The 26,043-nt window shown below is 38.9% G+C and overlaps 1 protein-coding gene across 9 annotated transcripts in view; it reads right to left on the reverse strand.

Moving 5' to 3' along the window:
• Positions 1–22,265: 22,265 nt before the first annotated feature.
• SHPRH (SNF2 histone linker PHD RING helicase) overlaps positions 22,266–26,043 on the reverse strand; it is a 71,556-nt gene continuing 67,778 nt past the window's right edge. For all 9 annotated transcript variants that reach the window (XM_036316636.1, XM_036316631.1, XM_036316629.1 and 6 more), the window contains 2 exons: positions 25,393–25,473; positions 22,266–24,230 (listed from right to left, as the gene is read on the reverse strand). In XM_036316636.1, the coding sequence (XP_036172529.1) occupies positions 24,134–24,230; positions 25,393–25,473 (178 nt within the window). In that variant the 3' untranslated portion in view covers positions 22,266–24,133. The remainder of the gene's footprint in view (positions 24,231–25,392; positions 25,474–26,043) is intronic.

Raw genomic sequence — 26,043 nt, forward strand, 5'->3', positions numbered from 1 at the left:
GTGTGCATATATATATATTCTGTCGGTCCAGTTTCTCTGGAGAATCCACTTCAACTTTTTATCCTGTTTGTTCAGTGAAGTCTGAACAGCCTGAAGGAGTGATGCGAGGTAGACCTTTTGTTTTATTTATGTTTTCATAATGTGTTACAATATATTAAACATCAAGGAAAGAAGCTTGTTTTGAGCCAGGAATAATTCTTCCTTTATTCAAATAATTTGGCATTTCTGCTATGGGGAGGCTATACTGACCAACGTTCTTTTCTTTAGGTTAACAAGAGTTTAATAATGGTATGCTTTTCTTTCCTCACTTCAATTGAAGCAGTGATTGTGATTGTAAAGGTTCTCATGATTCCGGTTGTGATTATTAGTGACCCAGCTACAATGTAGCAACAGAATAGACCCACTGCCATAGCCATGGCTCCAGGAGAGCTCTTTCCCAGGATTCTCTCCTGCACACCTGCACTCAGTTTCCCGTCTTCTCTTGGGAGTACGCAGGTGTCGGGAGCAGGATGGGGGCACGAGGAAAGCTTGTCCTGGACCATTGGTGAGATTGTGGGAAGCTCATGGTTTAAGCTTGACTGAGGCAACACAAGAGGTTTAACTTCCCCAGCCCTCGACACAGAATGTGACAAAAGAGCCAGGAGCATAGCTAGGCAAAGCCATTGTTTGACTTCTTAATACCCCTCCCTGATCATCACTTTTAAAATGACCTCCATGTTCTAAAACATGTGAGTTCCTTCCCGGGGGCTGGTTTCTCCCAGTTCCTCTGATTGGTTCAGGCTTTCCCCTGCTTCCGGACCAGCCCTGTCTTCCTTGAGGACCTGTGTGCCATCGACTATTGTAATAAGCCTAGGGGAATGGATGTGCAGGTTAAGTGGAAAAACTAGACACCAGACACCAAGATAAGTAGCTTGAGCCAGGGAGACAATGGATCACTAATTAGTTCACATACAGAGTTCAGATTTTTAATTCATTGCAATTCACATATTATCAGGAAACTTTTGTGTATGTTACTGCATATGCCAGTAAACATCCTATATAATAAAAGGGTAATATACAAATGGACCCTAATGGCAGAACAACCAGAACGACCTCTGAACCAGTCACTGTGAGGAGCACTGACCACCTCTTGGTTCCTTCCCCTGGCCATCAGGCACCGATCACCCGATGGTGAACGGGGAACAGGGGTTGGGTGGCGACTGGGGGTGGGGCCAGCTGCAGGCAGCTGGGGAAGATGGCCCTGATTGCAGGCCAGGCCTAGGGACCATACTTGCACACAAATTTTGTGCGCCAGGCCTCTAATATATAGATAAAGAAACAGTACCTTTAGAAATATAGGTTATTTATGGAATGACCATATATAGTATCATCCACACTGGAAACTTTTTTGAGAGTAAAAGGAGACACTATTAATACTTATTCAAGGCAAATCAGTGTGTGCCTACATCTAGTTATTGGGCATTTACTTTTCCTACTTTCTCCACTGTTGGCTAAGTTTCCCTTAATAAATCCAAAAGGCTGCTCTGTGAATAGGAGGGTGTTGTGGTTATTTTATATCTAAGCACCCAACCAACTGTCGTTTGCTCAGAACTGTTCAAACAAACGACACAGTGTAGTCATTAAAGCCTCTATTTGCACAACATCCTCAGAGTGGGATGCACGAACCATGTTTCTGATCCAGAAACCTGCCTCTGAGCAGAGAAACTCAGGAAGAGGGGAACACACTGTAACTAATTAGACCTCGATCAGAGAAGGCGGGGGTGGCTGGGAAAGCCCACTTGCAGGAGTCAGTTTTTTTCCAAGCACCTCTTATCTTCTAGCCCAATGGACCTCACTTTCTATTTGGCACGTGTCCACAGTGCAGCCCCATTAAATAAAAATAAAAATTTGAGTAAAATGTGTTAAAAAATAAAATTCCCTTTAATGTCATAAGAAAGAGTGAGTCACAATTCTTAAGAGAATGGGGGTTTGGGGAGAATGCCCCAGAATCAGACTCATGATAATGTTGAAATTCAGCTTCAAAGACACTGGCAATGTCTACCTTACCCAACACATAAAGCGGGGACCCTAACTGCTTCCTTTTTCAGTCTCTGGTCTCTTTCACAACGTTGACGGTTAGTGGACTGTTTAATTCGTGAAATGCCTTTCATACAATCTGCTCTGTGAGGCATTTTGTGGATGGTCTGATACGGTGCCAGCTTTCTCAAATTCCTTTTCTTGCCTTCCTTCCTTCCCCTCCTCCTTCCCTCGCTCTCTCCCCCTACGCTTCCCGCTTCTTTCTCTTGTTCTTTCTTGTCTAACATGAAGTACTGGCTACTTTCTGTCCTTGCAGCCTTTCCTTCCTCCTCCCTCCACCCCTGCCTCTCCCCTGCCTCCACTCCTCAAGTTGGCTACAAGAACAATAGATGAACAGTAAACATTTAACAGTAACCGAATAAAGGGGTTTCCTCCCTAAATTATATTTGTCAATATTTTATTAAAACTAGCTTTATGTAAAGAAAATTTTAAATAATCCTAAGAATTTTCAGCAACAAACTACTAGGTTTTGGTCATATCACACAATGTATGTTTCAGAAAGAGAGACTAACTAGCCTTTTTAAGTTACTCAGCTCCCAAAATGTCTTTCTGATTCTTGATTTTTTTTTTTTTTTTTTTGCCTGCTATGTCAGCCAGTTAACTTCTATTAAAACAGTACATTCTGATAAAAAAAATTTTGGTTTTGTTTTCACTGGAAATATGTCAATTGATAGTCATTTGAATTTAAATTAAGGCGATTGTAAAATATGATTTATTTTTATTTATTTATTAATATGTTTTTATTGATGATAATATTATAGATATCTCCCATACAGGCCCCCCTTATGTAAAATATGTATTAATGCTTATACTGTACAGGGAATTCATTTGTTATTTTAAATAATATTTGTTGGTAGAAGGGAGGGACAAATCATCTTTTTCCTTCTAACAGCATTATGACATATTCTTCAAATGTATGGGAAATATTGTGGAAATTATTTCTAAGGATGCTTTGTTTTGGTCATCAATAAAGAAAGTTCTTTATTTGATTTGCCTGAGTAGAGGACATCTGCAACTTATTTATTGTATTATTCACTCCGTATATTTCCTCTGGAGAACCAACCCATCCCTCACTTCCCAGCCATTCAAATTCAAGGTGGTGTGTACCTGGACTCGATCAGTGAAGGGTCCTTCACTCCCCTACACACAGTGATCAGTTCAAGGATAGGCAGGTAATTCAAGCGAGGTTGTTGATGGTAAGTCTGTCTAATTGTCAAGATGAAAGGTGCTTCCTTTCTCTGGGGTCTGCAGCCATATGGATACGAGAACCAAGGGTAGCCAGGCACCATCTTTGCCACCCCTTTGGAAGAGCCTGGCTAAGAAGTAGGACAATGCAAAGGCAAGCATAGCCAGTGATGGAGAAAAGAGCCTGGTGACATTGCCTGGTCTTCTGAACTGTTCATAGCTCACCTGAAATGGACTGTCCAGTTTTTTTTTTTTAATTAAATCTTTATTGTTCAGATTATTACATTTGTTCCTCTTTTTTCCCCCCATAACTCCCCTCCTCCCAGTTCCCGCCCCACCCTCCGCCCTCACTCCCCACCCACTGTCCTCATCCATAGGTGCACGATTTTTGTCCAGTCTCTTCCTGCATCTCCCACACCCCTTTCCCCCCCAAGAATGGTCAGTCCATTCCCTTTCTATGTCCCTGATTCTATTATAATCACCAGTTCATTCTGTTCATCAGATTATTTATTCACTTGATTCTTAGATTCACTTGTTGATAGATGCATATTTGTTGTTCATAATTTGTATCTTTACCTTTTTCTTCCTCTTCCTCTTCTTAAAGGATACCTTTCAACATTTCATATAATCCTGGTTTGGTGGTGATGAACTCCTTTAGCTTTTCCTTATCTGTGAAGCTCTTTATCTGACCTTCAATTCTGAATGATAGCTTTGCTGGATAAAGTAATTCTTGGTATTCATCACTTTGAATATTTCTTGCCACTCCCTTCTGGCCTGCAAAGTTTCTGTTGAGAAATCAGCTGACAGTCGTATGGGTATTCCCTTGTAGGTAACTGAGTTTCTTTCTCTTGCTGTTTTTAAGATTCTCTCTTTATCTTTTGCTCTTGGCATTTTAATTATGATGTGTCTTGGTGTGGTCCTCTTTGGATTCCTTTTGTTTGGGGTTCTCCGCGCTTCTTGGACCTGTAAGTCCATTTCTTTCACCAGGTGGGGGAAGTTTTCTGTCATTATTTCTTCAAATAGGTTTCCAATATCTTGCTCTCTCTCATCTTCTGGCACCCCTATAATTCTGATGTTGGTACGCTTGAAGCTGTCCCAGAGGCTCCTTACACTATCCTCGCATTTTTGGATTCTTTTTTCATTTTGCTTTTCCGGTTGGGTGTTTTTTGCTTCCTCGCATTTCAAATCATTGACTTGATTCTTGCGCTCCTCTGGTCTGCTGTCGGGAGTCTGTATAATATTCGTTATTTCAGTCCGTGTATGCTTAATTTCTAGTTGGTTCCCCAATATAAGATCGAGGGTCTCATTAGTTTTCTTGTAGATCTCATTAAGTTTATCGGCGGCTTCTAAACAGTTCTTGAGAGACCTTAAAAGTGTGGTTCTGAACTCTATATCTTCCATTGACAATTTTGTCCTGTTTCTTTGTCTCCGCATTTTGTTATGCTTCCTTGGTGCACCCCCTAGTGGTCTTTGTGCGCAGTCTTATAGTTAAACCTTGATTGTTGTAGCTAATACCAGGGAGGGTTTGACCTCCAGGCCAAGTGGCTATGAGAATCAGCTGTGTCTGCAGTGAGAGAACTTCTGTCCTCTAGGGAGGTGCTAATCTAGCCTTTGCCTGAGGCTATCCGGCAAATGGCTCTGTGCAGGGCTTGGGTGGGGCGGGTTGAACAGGATCAACAGGGTGGGCCGGAGAGAGCAGTTATGGCGGCTCTCAGTCCTGTCCCCAGGGGCTCTGCCTCTCTGAGTCCCAGCACCCACTGCAAACCTCGGAGAGAAAGCTGCACTCGCTCTGACCGAAGCCAGACAGTCCTGCTTCTCCCGTTTGAGTCTGGGTCCCTAAAGACTCGCCTGTATCTGGAGCTCAGAGTCTGCGACTCCCTCCCGATTGAAAACGCCAACCGCGCCCTCCGCCGCCAGCCCGCTCACGCACTCCGCACTTCAGAATTTGACTTCAGCACTGCGCCTCCTCTGAGTGTCCGTATGCGTTTCTCTTTCCTCCTAGTTGTAGGACTTCCACTCAGCCAGCGTTCCTGTGGTTCTGAGTGATGTCCGTTCCGTTTTTTAGTTTCACTTTTGAAGTAATTGTTCAAGGCAGCAAACTCCGGCGTTAACCTATGCTGCCATCTTGGTTCTAAGTTTTTTAAGACTATAAATCCCCTCCCTTTTTTTTTTGCTTGAGGTTCTTTAAGATAGATTTCTAACTTAACTTGGAGAAAGTTCCAGTATGACCATTAATGTGTAATTGAAATGCAAATCACAGTCATATTTATTCTAAGACATAATGATTTTTACTTCTTTTTGCATCCCCAATCCTACCTTTTCTAGATGAGAAGCTTACCAGTGTGCTAATAGCAGAACTGTGATATATGTGAACTGTAATATAGTGTATAGATCACTACAAGAAATCTCAACAAATCTGAATATTTGTTTTATAGAATATTTGTTTTATAATGAATATTTTTCATTCATTATTTCCTATAGTGTTTTATCCCTCTCAATTTGAGGGCACCTAGGAGTATTGAGAAGACACAAAGCCATGGATTGATTATACCTGATCAAAAATCAGGAATCTTGCAGCTACCACATACTGACACACAGTGCCTTAGACATCGTTTCATAGGGCTGGAGCAAGAATCCTTGGACGAATGAGCAGTGAATGCAAAGCCCGAGACAGAGTTCATGTTGTTTTCATATTACTTAAAAGGGTCTTTTATCTAGGTTTAACTAAGCATATGTCACATTTGGTGAGGACAGCCAGCTCACCACACTACTCATTGTACAAACTTGGCCCTAACTTTGCCAAGTTGTTGTGACTAGACAACTTACCCTTTAGGGAAAATTTGGTGTGTCATTCTTACTCAGGTAACTTATCCCCAAAGTGTGTCATTATAACTTGAATTCTCCGGATCTAATACGCTTGAAAATAGAAGCAAGAATTCCAGGATTCCAATTCTGTCGGATGAGTCACTCTTTATTTCTGCCAACGACCCCTTAGGGAATCATTCTAAAGTCTAAATCCTACAAGCGCCATGCATGGATGAATTTCCTGATGGGCTGTGCGAAGGGCGTGGAAATCTGTGCCTTAGGAACAACTTCTGGGTCACAGAATGAAAGGCAAAACAACACCTGCTACCAACATTCCTTCCCCAAGCACCTACCATTTCAGCATCTCATTTATTAAATAAAAGTTAGCAAGTCCCTTTAGCCTGAGCTTAAATGTATCTTTTATAAAAATGACAATACACTGTCTAAGCATGTTTTTTGTGTGGAAAATAACTGGCAATCCATATATATGTGGTTAGAAAAGGGGTGAGAGAAAAATGCTCTCTTGTGTCTCTTCTTATAAGAACAGTAATCCCGTTATGAGGTCCCCAACCTCATGATCTTATCTAAACCCTATTTTACTCTCAAAGGTTCCATCTCCAAACATCATGATATAGGCAGTTAATACCTAACATATGAATTGGGATGGGGGGAGGTGAGGGAGTGCAATTTAGTTCATAGCAGTGGCTGAATTGGGACTGGAAATGTAGAACTGGGACAGTTAATAAAGGACAAATTGTGTCCTGTTCAGGACTGGGGGCATTTCCAATGTCAACAAGGAGCTTGCCACCTTTAGTGACTTTTAAGTGGCTGGTTGTGAGGAAGCAGGACCTACACTCAGCAGGGTACAGGGTATTAAAGAATTACAAGTATTCATGAAGTATTATTGGGAAATAGTTGGTAAATAGATTGCGTTAAAAGCTTTTGTGACAATTTTTTTAAACCTATTCTTTATTCACATGAGTTACTTGAATCATAAGAGTGTCTGATAGTGGTTCCACAAACCTGCAAAGCATTATTTTAAATGAGCGGTTTAGTCTTTTATCTTTTTGACAAATTTGATCACCTCTTCTCCTTTCTTTGTTGTGTGACTACAATTTAAGACAAATTCCTTAAAGCTATTGCCTAGAGTCCCATTTCCTTGTTCTTTACTCTCTTCATTTTTCATCCTTCCTTGCTTTGGACCTTAATTTGGAGTTCTTCACACTTATTCCTTAAAACATTTATTATTGTCCTAGCTGGTTTGGCTCAGGGATAGAGCATCGGCCTGCTGACTGAAGGGTCCGCCTTCGATTCAGGTCAAGGGCACATGCCCAGGTTGTGGGGCTCGATCCCCAGTGGGGGGCATGCAGGAGGCAGCCAATCAATGATTCTCTCTCATCATTGATGTTTCTATCTCCCTCTCCCTTCCTCTCTGAAATAAATACAAATATATTTTAAAAAAACATTTATTATTGAACAAACCCCACTATTTATACTTGTGCCAAACATCTTTAAGCTGAAAAAATGTCATTGAAAAAGAAGTGGAAGATTTTTAAAAAGTAAAACACCACAATTATAACAAAAACAAAACAAAACAGTAAATTCTCTTGTAAAGCAGTAGTATTTGGTTGTCTGGTGCAAAGATAGGTGTGGGTTTTGAAAAGCCATTTATCTTATGAACAAGATTTTTAAAGGCTTGCAGCATAAGGTAAGTTAAAAAAAAGAGGGGATGGGCACAGCATCCTTTCCAAGTAAAGAGCCCAAAGGGAACAAGGTTTGATTGACAATGTCCTAGATTTCTGAGACGGTCTACATTGAAATGATGACTCGTTTCATTCTCAGTCGCTACATTTTGGATATTAGTGGACGGAGAACTTGTTAACGCCCCTATGTTCTTTTGGTTAATGCTCCTCCCTAATCAAATAAAATTTAAAACACAAACACAAGATGTGGGGCTGCAGTGCCTTTCTATTTATTTCTAGTATGGAATGTTCAGAACCATAGGTGGCCACATTTTTGGAAGCCACGATAATTTCATTATTCTGGCATGCATATTTTCTTCCCCATAGTTCTGTCCCTCCCAAGTCCTTGACTGAAGACCCTGTTTGAGTTCACATATTTGACCTTCTTATGCTCTTCCCGCCTGAATGTGGAAGGAAGCAGGGGGTTACTTTTCATTCCAATGCAAGCAGCTATTGCAACCACAGCGAGAAGCAAGACACATTTGAGCAAGTTCATTTCAGGAGTTGGGCCCTTGTATGAGGAGAGGTCTGGAAAACCTCCCCAACGGCCTGTTTCTGCCTCATCTTGGTTTTTGGCAGCTACAATGAGCATTTTAAGACAAACGGGACTGTGTGGGAATAGCAGGAAGTCTCCAACAGGTTTTCCTTTTATGATCATTTGCAATATTGAGGGGTAACTTTATTTCACCTAATCAAGGCAACAAGAAAGTACGTTTCTCAGGAGCCGGGACCACATGGTAGAGCGGACCAACCTCTGAATTAGGTGCTGGAGAATCTGAGATTCACACCCAGGCTCTATTTGGAAAATCCTATGCATTGTCCATACATCCTCCTTCGAGTTATTTTATTTTGATTTCACTGGATATATTTTACAACTCCATACATTGTAAATAACTGACGGGCATACAAATTCTGGAATGAGGTTTATTGACTTCTCTCTACCCTTGGCCCCAGGGTGTATGTGTGTGTGTGTGTGTGTGTGTGTGTGTGTGTGTGTGTGTCAGGGTGAGTGGGTGGGGGTGGAATGGGGAATGGGGGTGCCTCCATTTGCAATTCCTTTCAACGTACCTTTATTCTATATGTATCTGTGCTTCTTGATTTCTTTTTTGAATCTGTTATAACATCTGCTTACTTCCCTCATCAAATGAGGGAAACAATATCTTAAACCTATGTCCATTTCTTGATCCTATGAAAGTAAAAATGTTACCTTTTTTTTGAAAATTAGCTTTTACCACTCAACTTCCTCATTGGGAAAATGAGTATAATAATATCTCCTTCACCGTGTACAGTGACTGAATGAGTCATAAATAACTGGGTTGAAAGGATCCCTAAGGACTGAAAATGTGTCTTATTTCCTTTTGCAGTCCTAGTGTCTGGGAAAGAGAATCTGCATCACAGTGCCCGTTATTATAAACGACTAGACTAATAGAAGGTATTGTTATTATCAGACCTTCCTGGCAGCACAGGAGCCGGCAACCTCTGACCTCATTGTGAAAAGTGGCCAGAGGGTTCATCTTAGGTAGCCCTCAGAGAGCCCAAGGTTCAGGGCTCACGTGTTGGACAAATGGGGACATGGATACACTTAGTGGTTTCCAATTCCAGAGAGGAGGCCACTGGTAGCAGAAAAGGGTTAAAGGAGACTCGAAGAGTGGCCTCTTCTTTTCTGGGCTCTTTGCCACCAGGGATTCAGAGGTCAAGGGTGCTTTCTCACACAGACATCAGCCAGTCTAACTTGTCACGTCTCCTGGCCTTTGCCTGTGTTGGCTGAGGTGGGACGATGGACAGCTGGGGTAGACCACAGAATTTCCAGTATGCTAAGTCTTACAGTGAATATAACTATTTGTCAGAATCTTAAAGATTGCCAACACTTAATAGCTAGATCTGTGTTCTCCTTTTTACATTTCAATTACCTAGTTCAGTTCCAAAAATCTAAAACTTTAAAATAGGCAGCTAAATTTCAAAATACAGGCCTCTGGAAATAGTCTGTGATGGTATTTAAGTCTCAGCATTCTTAGCTTCACCTTTCCACTCTTTATCTCTCTCTCTGATTTCAAAATGCGCATGTACACTGAGCATCTTGCTCATCAAGCATTACTAACTCACAGGTCCACAGGACGCCAACTTGCGCTCACTGAGTGTCCGAACACATTCCTCTGGTAGACGCTGTAATAGGCTGAAAATTGACTTCCCAAGATCTCAGGTCCTAATCCCCGGAATCTGTACTGCTTACCTTACATGGAAGAAGAGTCTTTATAAAAGTGATTAAGTGAAGGCTCATGACAAGGGAGATTATCCAGATTTACTGAGTGGGCCCAAATGCAATCGCAAGTGGCATTATAAAACAGAGGTGCAGGGAGATTTGACACCGATAGGAAAGGCTCTGTGACCATGGAGGCAGAAACTGGAGAGACATAACCATAAGCCAAGGAATGACAGCAGCCTCAGAAGCTGGAAGGGAATTTCCCAGAGAGCTTCCAGGGGGATGCAGCCCTGCCAACACCTTGCCTCACCCCAGTGAAGCTGATTTCAGACTTCTGGCCTTGATACTGGAAGAGAACCCATTTCTATTGTTTTAAACCACTGAGCTTGTGGTAATTTGTTACAGCAGCCACAGGAAACTAATACAAGTAATTGTACAAAGACTCTCTTGTAGAGTCTTTAAAAAAGAAAAAAGCCCCACAAACTTTGCCAAGTGTATTTGTTTACTAGGGCTGTTATAACAAAGTACCACAGACTGGATAACAAACATCATATATTTATGTTCTCACACTTTTGGAGGCTAGAGGTTGAAGATTGAGGTGTTAGCAGAATTGATTTCTTTTGAGAATTCTTTCCTTAGTGTATAAATCGTATTTCCTGCGTCTTCACATGGTCTTCCCTCTGTGTACGCTCATGTCTGTGTCCTAATCTCCTCTTATATGGACACCAGGCATATTGAATTAGGGCCAGCCCATACGACCTGATTATACCCTAATTATCTCATTAAACACCTTATTGTTACCTGACTAAAGGGGTCAAAGCCCAATCACATGCTAAGAGGAGTCTGTAGCCAGGAAACAAGGATTTATTAGTTGAGGAGATGGCAGCAAGCCTGGAGTCACATGTAAGCCAGTGCTCAAAGACCTGGCTGCCCCATGACTTCCAGGGGATGGGTTATATAGTCATCGTGCTGGCTAAGGAGTCAGGGTGTTGGGCTCTGCTGATTGGTGGGGGCCATGGTAGGGAGTAGTTGATCTTTATCAACTGGTGTCAGCCATGGCACTGTTCTGTCTGGTTTTATGAGGATATGGTCCATAGGGCCCTGCTTTCATGGGTCTGGGGTAACAGAACTGAAGACAAGATGTTATCTTTAGCTTGCCTGAAACTTTCTTCCTCTGGTCAACAGACCTGAGGTTTTGTTCTTAAGACAGTTTGATACTGACCAGAATCTGAGGTCCTAGAGCAGTGGTTCTCAACTTTCCTAATGCCGTGACCCTTTAATACAGTTCCTCATGTTGTGGTGACCCCCAACCATAAAATTATTTTCGTTGCTACTTCATAACTGTCATTTTGCTACTGTTATGAATCGTAATGTAAATATCTGATATGCAGGATGTATTTTCATTGTTACAAATTGAACATAATTAAAGCATAGTGATTAATCACAAAAACAATATGTAATTATATATGTGTTTTCCGATGGTCTTAGGCAACCTCTGTGAAACAGTCGTTCGATCCCCAAAGGGTCTCGACCCACAGGTTGAGAACAGCTGTCCTAAAGGCTTAATGATTAAGGAAGCGAGTGGATTGAGAGAAAGGAGAGAGGGTCATGTCAAAGAAATGAGATTATATTTGAATGCAGCCACAATCTGAGGTATGGAGGGTTAGGACTTTGACAAATATGGATTTTGAGGGGGACACAATTTAGTCCATAACACCATGTAACATTATCTCCATTTCTACTCAGGAGGAAAGTCCAAAGCCCAAAACTTTGCTTAGCACCACACAGAGAAGTCCAGGAGCTTGATTTGAAATCAAGTTGCTCTAACTCCATGACTGAGTTCTTAAAAGAAGAATGATAATAATAAATAATTTGGGGTACAATTAACTTTTGTTGAACTTTGCTTCTTATTAGAAAGTTTTGATAAGGTCACCAGTTTTCAGTCAGGCTGGGATAGTGATACGGAAGTTAGATTAGGACACAGAAAGTCAATAGAAATGAGAGAATTCCTGGTTTGCATTTTTACATTAAAGGCAGATGATGAACCTCTAATATTTGTACTTCAGAATATAAAGTATCAAATGAAAAGTAAAAAAAATCAAAGGATATTAATGTAGCTGTCTCAGAAGAGTCTTATTTTTTACTAGAGGCCCGGTGCACAAAATTCGTGCATGGGAATAGGGGGGCCCTCAGCCCAGCCTGCACCCTCTCCAATCTGGGACTCCCTCAGGACTGCTGGCTCCTAACTGCTCACCTGCCTGCTGATCTGATCCCCCTGACTGCTCTCCCCTGCCTGCCTGATCGCCTCTAACCGCCTCTGCCTCAACCCTGCCACCATGACTTTGTCTGGAAGGATGTCCGGAAGGTCGTCCGGAAGATGTTCAGTCTAATTATCATATTACCCTATTATTAGTACAGATACCTCACCCCTTTTATTTCTTGTTTAGTAAATTCAATCTGAAGCTGAAGAAGGAGATGGAGCCTAGGCAATCAGGACCATTACAGTATATATATATATATTTAAAGTCTGCTATAAAACAATCATTCTTCTAGCTGATTTCTTGAAATTTTTTTGAGACAAGCATCAACATCTACAATGAATCAGAGTTATTTTTAGAAGAGAGTACAATGATTTTGTACATAATATAGGGTGTCCCCCAAAAATATATACACATTTTAACAGCTGATAGCTCAATTTTGAAAGTGAAATGTATTTTAATAAACATTGCCTTTATAATGATTCAAAATGTATGTATACATTCTTTGGAGACATCCCATAGTTTTTATTCTTTCTAAGTAGTAATGCCTCTCCTATATACTATTTATTTCATGAGACATCTTCCTTTTTCTTAAAAAATTTGGTTAAGTTCTAAAATGTTGCTTTTCAATGGGGGTGAATTTCCAAACATAACATTATTCATTGAACAAATATGTATTAAAGACTATCTGCCAAATATTGTTGTAAATATTGGGAATGAAGTATAACAACATCAACAACAGAAAAATCCTGAATGAAGGTGAAGAAGAGAGAAGAAGGAACATTTCTAGGGATTTGGAAAGGATTGGATGAGAGATGTGATCTTTGGTAGAGGAAAGCAGTTAATCCTGTAGACCCTGCAGGGAGAGAGCTGGGAGGAGAAATGTCCTGACCCTCTCTCCGAACACCCTCCAGTCTCCTGCTCAGGCTCTCCATGGCCCAGCCCAATGAGAAGCTAGAAGCCAGGGAGCTCACTGATGAGAAAGAAGCTGCAGAGGCAGATAGGAAATATCACCAGTTAATTGGTTGGAAGGGTAGCTTGAGGACTTTGAATCCTAAACAGAAGAATTTAGACTTTATCCTTCAGGCAAAGAGGAATCATTGATCATGTTTGGAGATTAATTGAGAAGGATTTTGGTCATGGGAAAAATGGAGGAAGTTGAGATAAGAAGAAATGAAAATGTGGATGTGAATAATGATGATTAAGAGACATATTTTGTGCATAAAATTAACAGAATTTCTGTATGGAATGAGGAATAAAAAAGTTAATAAAAAGCCTGGTACCTTGATAAATGGTGAGAGAGGAATAGAAATCTGAAAGCAGGCAGGAGGAAGAAGATGAAGGCTTTGGATGGTGGAATTATGGGGTCCTAATGCGAGAATGGTTAGAGATGGTCTAAGCCAGTGGATTTTCCCACTTGTGACTACTGTTTGCACCCATATGCAGCTTCAGACTGTTTAGCTAGAGTGTAGAAAATAAAGGTTTTGGTTAGATGTAATACTGATTTCATCCTCACGCTCTCTGAAGTGATCAAAGTACACCAAAATATTGTTGAGAGCTGGAAAGCTAACCCAACACATGAGGAAGCTGAGAGAAATGTTTTAAGGAGACCAGCTTGTTAGTGATAAAGTCAGATAAAGTCAGATGGCTGTACTTTTAAGCTTAGGTGCTGTTGGATCTTTTTAAAGGCACGTTAGAATTAAGAGTTTGGGGCTGAAAAAAATTAAGAAGTATAAAAATTAGGGGATCATTTATAAATGTCATAGCTGAAGCTGAAGCCACAATTATAAGGCATAGCCTTGATTAGCAGCAACTAGTCCACAAAACTAAAATACATAGGTATCTAAAATTCTACCTTATGGAAAAATGAAATAAATTATAAGCTTTTAATATATATTTTTAAAAACCCAACAATTTCTATGGGAACTGTATTAACCCTTGCTCCATCTATAATATGGTAAGTTGGGGTCTTATCCTTTCAACAGTATCTATTGAGTTCGTACTGTTTACCAGGTTCTGAGTTATATCAATAAACAAAATAAAATTTCAGCTTTATGGAGTTTATTTCTATTGAGGAAGATAGAGAAATGTATACAATGAATGTATGTCAGATGGTGATATGAGTTTGGAGAAAATAAAGTAAAATATAAAATAAAATACTGTCTGCTTCTATTTATATGAAATGTCTAGAACAGTCATATATATAGAGTGAAGGTGCTTTAGTGGTTACCTAGGCCTAGGAGAGAAGCTGGGGTATGTGGAGTGACTGCTAATGGGTATAAGGTTTCTTTATGGAATGATGAAAATTCTCTAAAGTTAGATTGTATTCATGGTTGCACAATTATGTGGATATACTAAAAATCGTTGAATTTGTACACTTTAAATGGCTAGATTTTGCAGTATGTGAATTATATTTCAATAAAATATATTTTAAAACAGTTTTTAACAGCACAGTTTTATGGGCGTGTGTGTTTTTAAAAAGTCATTTGGCATGCAAAAGCTTTGGCAGAGCCTGTTCCAGATTAAAATGAGACAGATGGTCTTCAAAATCAGCCACACATTGTAGAGAATATTGTACTCAGGGCCTGTGAATCTCATTGATATCTAGCAGCCACAGCTAAAATGCTGTAGCATCTGACATTGCTGGCTGTAACTGACATAGAATAGAGCCATGGGACTGGAACGACTAAACAATGCATAGAGTTCTTAGACATAAAAGAGAAATCACTATTATCTTTCTAAGACTCGTTAATCCGCATGATATTCTTACGTAAAGTCCTAATCTTTGTAGCATGTATCAGCACTTCATTTGTTTTTGTCTAAATAGTATTTCATTGTAAGTATATATTAACTTATGTTTATCCTTTATCATTTGATAGACATTTGGGTTGTTTCCACTTTTGTCTATTGTAAATGACGCTAATAAGAACAAGCCTTAGGGTGGTGCCCTAATCCAATATGATGGTGCTGTGGACTAAAAAGGGTCTTCTACTAAACCTGACATACTCAGGGGAGGCCTGCATGGCAGGCCTTACAAACTCAGAGATCAGAAGTAACCACATAGGATGGTCCGAACATAAGAAATGCTACCTAAAAGCAAGTCATGTTTTAGGCCTACTGCTTCCTTGTCAAAGACCAGTCTTTACCTTAAGCCTGCCTGTTTTCTTTTTGTGTCTAAGATAACACACCATGCACCAGAGCACAAGACCACAGAACCCCTCACTGTTATCTTGTTCCAGCATGCCATCTCTATGTGCCCTAAATGCTATTAACTATGCTGCACCCACCAATGTAAGAGAAGTATGTGTCTCTCTGTTTTACATTTTACCCAACTCCATAGATTGCCCCCACTCTGCTTCCTCCTGCCTCTTAGTCTACCACCAATGGATTTGGTGTAACCCTCCTTATGTCTCCTCCTCTGATTCCAATGTATAAAATAAGCTGCAAAACTGCCACTCTTCAGAGCATTTTCTGAATCTAATGAGATTTTACTTTCTGGCAATTGTTGTCAGTTGGGTTCAAATAAACTCATAAAAATTCTTTACGGGATTGGATGTTTCTTAAGAAGGGAGAGACACCAGGGGTGGATGCACAAAGGGGAGAGACTATGTGAGAACACGGAGAAGGCAGCTGTCCACAAGCCAAGGAGAGGCCTCAGAAAAACCAGACTGGCCAACACCTTGATCTTTGACTTCTAGCCTCTGTGAGAAATAAATTTCTGTTGTTTAAGTCACCCAGTCTGTGATGTTTTCTTATACAGGTAGATGCATAGGAGCAGAATTGCTGTGTCATCTGGTAACTCTGTATTTAACAATTTGTGGAACTGCCAGACTATTCACACACAAGACTTTCCTTCCTCTTCTTTTTAGTAAATACTGAGGAGTGGTATTGCTGGTAATTGTATGTTTAACTTTTTAAGAAATGGACAAAATGCTTTCCAAAATGGCTGTACTACTATTTTACCTTTCTACCAACAATGTATGGAGGGTTCCAATTTTTCATATCCTTGCCCAAACTTGCCATTGTCTTGATTATAGTCATTATAGTGGGTATGAAATGGTATCTCTCTCATTGTGTATTTTTTTTGTAGACTTTACTCGTCTCTTTACTGAGCAGAAAGTACAGTTCCTATATATATACCTCTTATGTGCCCCACCCTTTCTATATCCTGCACCAGAGTGGTAACCTGGTTATTTGTTCCAATTGAAACTATATTGATACCATCATTATTCTAAGTCCATAGCTGACATTATTGTTCACTCTTAGTGTTCACTCTATGGGTCTTGACAATGTTTAATAACATGTATCCACCTTTGTATTATCATACAGAATGGTTTCGCTGCCCTACAAATCCAGTGCTCTGCTTCTCCATCCCTATCTCCCCTTTCCCAACCCCTCCTATGCTTTTGATTTGCATTTCCCTAGTGACTAATGCTGATCTTTTTTTTTTTTTTCATGTGCTTTCAGCCACTCGTATATCTTTTTCAGAGAGGAGAAATAGGTCAGAGGGTACAAGATGATGAAGTTCTGAGGCTCTAATGTACAGCGTGGTGACTACAGTTAATAACACAGTATTGTATACTTGAAACCTGTTGAGATCTTAAGCCTTCTTACCACACACAGAAAAAAACAACAACACCTTAACTATGTGAAGGATGGATGTGTTACTTTGATCTTGGTAATCATTTCACAATGTGTGTAAATCACCATGTTGTACACTTTAAATATAAAGAATTATATTTGTCAATTACTCCTCAGTAAGGGAAGATTAATACTATTTTCTAGACTACCTGATAATCATCTCTGAAGGCACATGTAGATAGAAACTACAGACAATTTTTGGAAGTAATATTATAGAACTTTTAGATTTCTTATGCTTTCAACATCCTCATTTTAAAATAAAAATAGTTCAATTAAAAAATCCTTTTTTTGTGTTGGGATGTGTTTTCATTGTTGAATATCAGTGCTTTTAAAGGCTGAATTTGCCTCCAACTGAAGAGAAAAACAACCTATGATTTTGTCTAATATGAGAGAAACAGGGTAACACTATGTAATTATTTTGCAGGATGACCTGCTCATCTGGGTCACTGTCCCGTTAGACCTGGGATCCACCGACTGGTGCTAAAGTTGCCTTGTGATTTCAGGGCAAAGCCACCACTTTTCTTGGCAGCTGGATTCACGGGAGTCCAGAAGAAATAAACAGCTTTAGGGAATAAATAAATCTTGGAGAGAAAAGTTAATCAAAATACAGTCCGTGTAACAATTAGGTACTGATAGCCAAATCCACGAATAAGAAACAAACAACAGTTATGTTAAATATAAAACACATTTAGTACAGTTACAGGAGAAACCTTAAGTGACTTCTCAGTGTTTATTAACTAGGTCTCTATAGTGGATAGGATGTTTGCAAATGTTTTAGTAACCCACACATCTCTGCTCTGATGTGACTCTGTTTTGTTAGTTATTCCAACCAATGAAGCTCAACAAGAATTTACTGCATACCCTTGGGAAGGCAATGCCTTTTCTACTGAATTCATTGAAATCCTTGATAAATTTTTAGAAAGAAATAGTTGCATTTCTGTGTTTACTAACTTTTTAGAAAAGGAAATAGCAGCCCATTCTTTTGGTATTTGTTATTCACATGGCTAAAGAAATTCTGGAACTTACCAACCATGTGTTTTGGGAAAAAGAAAAAAGAGCCTAAAATGGAAAATACCATAGTTTTTTTTTTTTTTTTAACCACAGGACTCAAAAGAGCCTTAAAGTTCACATGTACTTGAAAAAAATCCTAGATTTTCTTAAAATCTTTCAGAAACAGTTTTGCTATCTCCTTTGAGAACTCACTTGCATCCTAAAATTCCATTCTCATGGGTAATCAAAATTGTACTGGCTGCTATGGGCCCCTTCTCACTGACATCTTGAAACAAGGATGAAATTCTTCGTCACACCTTCTTTGCCTGATAGAGGATATGAGCAACTCCCATATCCACTTACCTGGGCAACTCTAATGGGAATAAAGGTGTTAGTGTTGATCTGCATATTAAGAAGAAACTTAATTTGTCTTTTATAAATAATATCAGTTCCAATATCTTTTTTCCACACCTTGTCTATTCCTGGAATGTGCATATACCACATTCGAGGCTACTACTGAACACTAGTGCTATTCATTTCAAAAGCTATCTTTCTGTGTGTGTGTGTGTGTGTGTGTGTGTGTGTGTGTGCGCACGCGTGTAATCATTCTTTACATGTTTAGGTTATGTCTAAACATTTTGGGGGTTCTTAGAAACATTGCAATGCTATTTAAAAGTAGCAGCATAAACAGTATCACCAATTAGCTTTTCTATGAGTCAGAGTTCAACCACAGAAAACAAAACCAGTAGGATATATATGTTAAGGGACTTATTGCAGGACATTGATATGTGATTGTGGGGGGCTGGCTAGGTATGTCCGAAATCCACAGGGCAGGCCATCAGGAAGCAGGGCTGGAACTCCCAGGCATGAGCTGAAGCTGCAGTCTGCAGGTGGAATTGCTTCTTCCAGGGAGTTTGACTTCTGCTCCGAAGGCCTTTCAACTGATTGAATCAAGCCTCCTACCCACCCCCAGGCCACCTGGAATAATATCCCTTAAGGCCAGCTGATTATGGACTTTAATCACATCTACAGAACACTTTCACAACAACACCTATATTAGATTAGTGTCTGAGTAACTGGTACTACCGCCTAACCAAGGTGACTCATCACAGGTGACCATTATCTCTGTGGTCAGAGAGCAGTCACACAGTACCAGTCCTTTTACATTCATATGAAGACAATATTTAGTGTAAAAAATCAGCTGCTGTATCCAATCCAACCTCGACAATTTGTTTTTAAACAAAGTGTAAGATGCAAAATTAAATAGAACTGATATACAAAGTCCACTAAAAGTCTATTGCTGCTGCTGAGTGGATAGATTTCTTTCTAGACTAGGCCTTGGACTATGATCAATAAAAATGTACATAGAACTTACTACAACATTCCACAATGATGCATAACTTTTTAATAGCTAATGATTTATAAACATTCTGATATAATAAAGCCAGATCAGGTACCAAAATACAGTCCCTTTTAAAACATGGGTTTGCATTTACCAAAGATTCCGTTCTGTGACAAAGGAAAATATATTTAACATGATCAACAGCAGTTAGTAATGCTCTCATCTTAGTCAATGAAAATCTTTATGAAGAGTCTGGGAAAATAACTGGATGTAGCACTTATTGGATTGTCAGCAGCTGGGGGACAAGGGGCAGAAGTGCCTTTGCAGGTCTGAGGACAGAATTAGGGGTGGGGTAAACATAAACTAGATGGTCTTGAAAGAAAATAAACACAGGTACTTGTTAGGGTTGCTGAAGGAGGTATGCACGAGGCCAAAAGTGGTGAGGGATTATAAATTTATATCTGGAGACCAGATGGGCTGAGCCCCCAAATGGTGCCAGCAATCTGGGACCAGGAGTCAGAGATTTTTAAAGGACTCTAGACAGGATTTTTAGGCGGTGAACTCTCTGGGTGGGTCTGGATCCTGGGAAAGTCCAGAGGGGTAATGGTCTTAGCAAGTGGAATGTGGTCTAAGGGAAAGGGAACGTCGGTTGTGAAGTGGTCTAAAGGTCAGTTCCCAGGGGACGAGGTATTGATTCAATTATTTGGTCAGAACTAACAGCAATCTCAGTAGATATACCCTAAATAAATTATTAATAAAGTGAGGAGACACTCAATTTCGAAGGAAATTTAGATACAAATATTTGTTCTGCAAGGCACTGGAGGGGTCCGTGATCTGAATTGTTAATCATACAGACCTGAAAAAAAATCCCACAGGTTAGAAATATGTCCTGGCACAAAACTGTTCCTCGAATAGGCTCTCTGAGGGGTGGGAAGCATAGGAGCAGGTTTTGAGGAGATAAAGATACCTAAGGGGTTTGAAGAGGAAGACCTTTAAGAAAAGGCTGGAAGGGATGGAATATTTGATAAGCAGCAATAAAAAGTTACTGAACAATTTAATAACAATGGTCACCTGTATAAAGGATCATTACACAGATTATGGAGGTTAAATTTTATTTCTATTTTGCAAGGGAAAAAAGTATAAGCTACAGTACAAAAGATTTGGTTTCAATATAACAAATTCAGTTTCAACGAACAAAATCAGTCTTGAGAGTCACTGATATTAAATAATGGAATAGGATACAACAGATGGTGCAGGGCCTCAAAGACAAGATACAGAGCAAGCCCCTGAAATGGTGATGAAAGTAAGGGAAGGCTAGAGATGGTAATTTTGATCCCTGCCAAGGTCTCCTGCTGATTTCTGTGGGTGACACTTTTCTGCTCTATAACTGTGTGAAATGCTTGGTCTCTCAGGTCGCATCTTGTTTGGGCCTGTATTATTCCCATGGCCTTCTTTAGACTTGATAATCATTAGAGGAATTCAGCTGTAGGCTTGAGATTTTACAAAAACCTCTCTCTCATTTTCTCTTCCCTGAGTTTCAAGAAAGCCTGACTTTGTGCTTGCTTTAGATGGATTTGAAGAACCCCCGTCTTCTCGAGTAGGTGCCTTCTCAATCAATAAACCCGTCGTTACTCCAAACTTTGACATACTGAATATTGGCCTTTTTAAAGCGTTGAGTACATGAACTTTTGGACACCTCTATTAACACTGCATACCTATGATGAGAGTTGAATTCCCTTTGGGGTTATCAACTACTCACATGGTCCTCCCTCCAAAGGAATACTTGCAAGTGGTTTGCATTCTCCACAGCGTAACAGAGGTATATGGATATTCTCATAAATTTTATAAAATATTGAGTTAATTGATCCTACTTTGAAGAAATACCATTGAAGATTAGATTTCCTTTATCAAAGTAGCCAGGCTTAAAATGCATTGCTTGTACTGCACTGTTTTAATGACATTTCATTTTTACATTGGCATGCCAGTTAAAAATTACAAAGTGGCATATTATTGTAGGATTTTATTTAAATTCTAGAAAAACTGAAAGATGTTTTACTCAATTTAATTAAACCTGAGGTCATTTAGCATAGGTGATTTTGCATTTCTTACAGATTATCCTTTGAGGTTCATAATTATAAAGAACTCTAGCACACTAAACCTTGGGAGAACTGGCAAATGATGGCAGGGAAAGATTTCAGGGACCCGTTTCTTTCTTTGTCCACTTGAAAGGGTAGCTTGAGGTGATGATTAATCTCACATTGCCAAATTCAGTGCCTAAATATTTTAATAAGTACTGTTAAGTTTAATAATTATTTGTAAAGTATTTGTGACTTTTACATGTTGAATTATTATGTCAAGAGTTTTTAGTTTGTTGTTATTAATGTGATAGGGAAGGGACAAATCATTAAAATCAAATGCATGGATCATGCTGCTGAGAGCACATATACAAAGAGCAAAGTTGAAGCTGCAACAAACACAGTAAAGCTCTTGGGTTTGAAGCAGACGATTATGGAATTAGATTATGGTACATGTATTTTACATTATATGTAAAGAAGTCTTTTCAGTCCTATAAGCTAACCGACCCACTTAAGAGAAAATGGTTCCCTACGTCCAAACATACTTTAAACTCTCTAAGGACTGGAATGAGCTCACTATTTCTCACTGTTGTATTAGCACAGCACCCATTTACGAACTACTATTTATAAGCACAGTGATATTTCAGAGAATATAAAATGATGGAAGAAGGAAACAAAAAAGTTCTTTGTTTGCAGACAAGTGTGGGGGTTAGATCTATATTTGTTTGAATAATTATTTGGAAGAATTGTCACAAAACTGTTTTAAAGAAGTAACAAATGTCTGTAACATAAACAATTCTGCAGTATAAACAATTCTGACATTTTTTTGTTGAGAGACCAAACCAAAAAAACAAAACAAAACAAAAAACAAAACACTCACACAAAAAACCCCCAAAACAAGTAAAACCACACTGTATGTTCTACAGCTTAGAAATTAAACAAATCCCCAAATTTCAACTTCCACTAAAATATTTATTTAATTGATATCTTACAGAAATAAATAAGAGCAGTTTTTCCTCTAACACAGACAGGCATATTTATATGTATGTATATATAGAGAGATTTTTTACAAAATTGAAGCATATCAAATTGCTTCCCCTACAACTTTAGCTCAAAAGGAATACTAGGAAACAAACAGAAAGACTAAAATATGCTCATCATTAGTTATAACCATGGGCGTCTGAATCTCAGCCAAACAGATGAGTGAGAGGAAGAACGTGAGAGCTGGAGTCAGGGGACCTGAGCTGCATGATTGCACTGGTATGTATCATAGGCACGTTTCTCAATATTTCTGAACCTCAGTTCTCCTTTAAAATAGAAATGATGTTAATCATATCAACTTCACAAGATTGCTGGGCAAATTAAACATGTGAATGTACAGGAAAGCTCTTTGTAACATGTAAAGAGCTATAAAAATAACAGTTCTGTTTAGTCTCATATAAAAGAATCAGTGCATATCTCCCTTCACCAAAGAATAAGCACCAAAAATGTGTGTGTGTTTCTTCAGCTAAATTATCTCAAACCTAGAAAAAGAAACTGCACCTTAACTAAGCACCAGAGCATCTCGGGCAATGTGATTCAGGGGATGTTTCTATTCGTTTTCTACGTGGCTAAGCAGAAGCTAATGAGTCCTGAGGGTCATTTAAAACTTTGAAGGCTCAAAGAAAACAAAACAAAACAAAACAAAACAAAACAGGAGCATTTGTATTATATCAAATGGCTAAGATTTAATAAGCTACTATTCCTTAGTTACCAATTTCAAAGTCCATTAATTCTTCACAGAAGAAGAAACACTAAGTTATTAGCACTTGCAATTATTTGCTGATGTAAATATGATATTCTCCTGTTTCAAAGATAAAATACTGGTCCTTGAGATAAGTATTAGTGGAATAAAATAACAAACCCGATCGTAAATTTAGATATTTCTGGCTAAAAATCTAGTTACATACACAAGAACACGGGAAAGGAAAGAAATGCAAGACATCAGTATAATAATGATTAAAAAACCTGCCATATTTCCATGTCATAATAAGAACTAAAGGTACAAAAATTGTGATATTTACAGATACATTAATCTTAAAACATGTAAAACTTAACAACAAGAAAAAATAAAAGTAGAGAGAGCAGGTTAATTTTAAGATAAATATTAATATATTTAGAAGCCCTATTTAAAGTTAACTGCTTACACTGACACTATGTAACATGTAATAGAAACAGGAAAAGTGTTGCAAATTTTCGTGGCAAGATACAGAGAAAAGAAATAATTGCCTAATATTAAGTTATTGTTAGGAGTTGTAGTACTGTAGTTACTATGTATGGAGTTAGAGTCTAAACCTACTTAAATAACTAGGAGTTAATGTAATTCATTATCTACTAAAAATAGTATTTACAAGATATTGCTGAGTTATGTGCTAAAGATACTGAAGGCCCTTCCAAAAATGAGATTCGTGTTGGTTGTACAACCAGGTCATACAAAACTAGGCTAGTTTACTTTCTCATGTTCCAACTCTTTTTAAGACTGAACTTATCCAAAGAAATGTACATAGTACCTGCCTTCATTCACTCAGATATAGTCTTCAGAACAAAAATAAATGTTTTATTAGGAGTGAAAAATTAAAACCTTTACATATCTTCTGGAAACAGCATATTGAAAAGGTCTCCATGACTACTGGGACACTGTACATCTGGAAAAGAAGGAAATCCATTTGCCTAAGGACAGTGGATACTGACATCTAGTGGATAGCTTACTTGTAACTTTGCTCTACAAGCTACGGCAGTTTTTAAATACATGGACGTTTGCAGACTGAATCAGGTGCACTTCATTCAAGTTCTTCAGTGTCTTTGGTAAAGAGGTCTGCCAGATCAGCCACGGTCAAGACAGAGGCCTCTGGATGCTTCGCCGATGAGCTGGTGTGACTGCAGGTGAGCAGAGTCAGAAAGAGACCCCAAGGAGTAAATGACTTCATTTGTCTTATTTATTGTTTTAGCCTTATAATACTATAACATATAAGAATATAAAGATAGTATATTCTTATAATAAATATAAGGATTACTTGTCCTCAAGTTTTTTACCTGCATCATAAGAAACTCCCAGAAGAAAGTAGGTGATGGGAACATTATTATATCTTGTTAAAATTAGTGAAGACTTCTATATATTATTTTCAGGCTTTGTCACAAAATGCCTTTTCTTTGAACAATTAATAAAACAAAGAAACAAAACCTCCCCAACTGTAACTAAGGCTCTCACCTTACAATTTACCTTCTTATTATCGCAAGTTAATTTGTTTCAAGAGAACTTCAATAGATCTTCTAATTGCTATTTTATTGAAGCAGCTTAAATATAATCACTGAATTCTGTTATGTATGGAAACAACAACAAAAAGCCTCATGTTTGAGGCAAAAACTCTGGTGGTCACCTCCTTCCTTCCCTTAAACACTGATGGAAGACAATGTCTGGTTTCAAACTGCTTCTTTGCCACCTATGCAAAGTCCCCCCATCTCTACTGCGTGTACCTTCTAAACACACCTATCTCATGAGGATGCAGTAAAGCATTTGTTTATGTTTTCAAATGACTTTAAAGAACAAAGTTATGGAATAAATATTAGGAAGTTTTAGGATTCCAAAGCTGAGTTCTGAAAATTAAGGCTGCTTTGGTCTCTGCTGCTGTTCCGCCTTTGGAGTTAACACCATGATTACCAGCAGAGTTTTAAGTCCAGATCTTCCTCTCTGTGTGTGACTAACACACGTGAAGTTCAAGCAGCATGTCAGTGTCATTTTACAGACATCAGACCAAGGCTTTTAGGTGGGGCATGAAGATGGATATCACTTAAAAGTCTACTGTGGCAAAGAACAATAGGATAGTTTAAACATTTTAATACATTACATTCCCTATTAATACGTTAAGTCAAATACAGAATGAGCACTAACTGAAAATTTTGACTAGGTTAAATGCCATACCTTAGTTTTAAAAGGTATTTGCACTTATACCTTTTTGTTGACTAAGTGGTCATCTAAGTGAAGAAGCTCTTATATATAAACAGAAAAACTTCCCCATCCACTAAGTAAACTGTCACCTACCTCCTCTCAGCAGTTTTCAGCATTGCTTGCATTCTTTCTTCTATTGTTGCTTTAATCAAGAATCTGTGTACAATAGTAGGTCTAGGAGGTACATAAAAATTACAAGTTTAAAACCATCTTAAAACTAATGGGAACACACACACTTAGTTTTGCATATGCTATATCATCAGTCAGTTGGCAGGTAGTAACCAAGGTGCTAGGGGGGATGGTGGTGGTTCAGCTCATTAAAATGAACTATTTAATCTCAATGAACTCACATATAAATGAGGGGAGACACAATGAACACATAAACAATTATGATATTTTCAGGTACAGATAATGCCAGGAGGAGGCTGACATGAGTTGAAACATGACTCATGGCAATGAGGCCACTAAGCAAAGGAGGAGTGGGAAGAGTATCCCAACAGAAGAAACAGTAAATAAATGCAAAGCCCCAGAAAAGAACATGCTTGGTTCAAGCTTGAAATGTTCGAGAGGCGGAAAGAAGGCTACGGTGGCAGAAACAGCTTATGAACTCGGGGTAGAGAGGTGAAAGCAAGACTGGAGAGGTGGGCACAGGTCAGAGCACAGGTCTTGTAGGAGACGGCAGGAATTTGGGTTTATTATGGTTATAATGGGAATCCACAGTGGATTTTATGTGTGATTTGAGTT

The sequence above is a fragment of the Myotis myotis genome, unplaced genomic scaffold, assembly GCF_014108235.1.
Source record: "Myotis myotis isolate mMyoMyo1 unplaced genomic scaffold, mMyoMyo1.p scaffold_m19_p_7, whole genome shotgun sequence".
Taxonomy (NCBI): Eukaryota; Metazoa; Chordata; class Mammalia; order Chiroptera; family Vespertilionidae; genus Myotis; species Myotis myotis.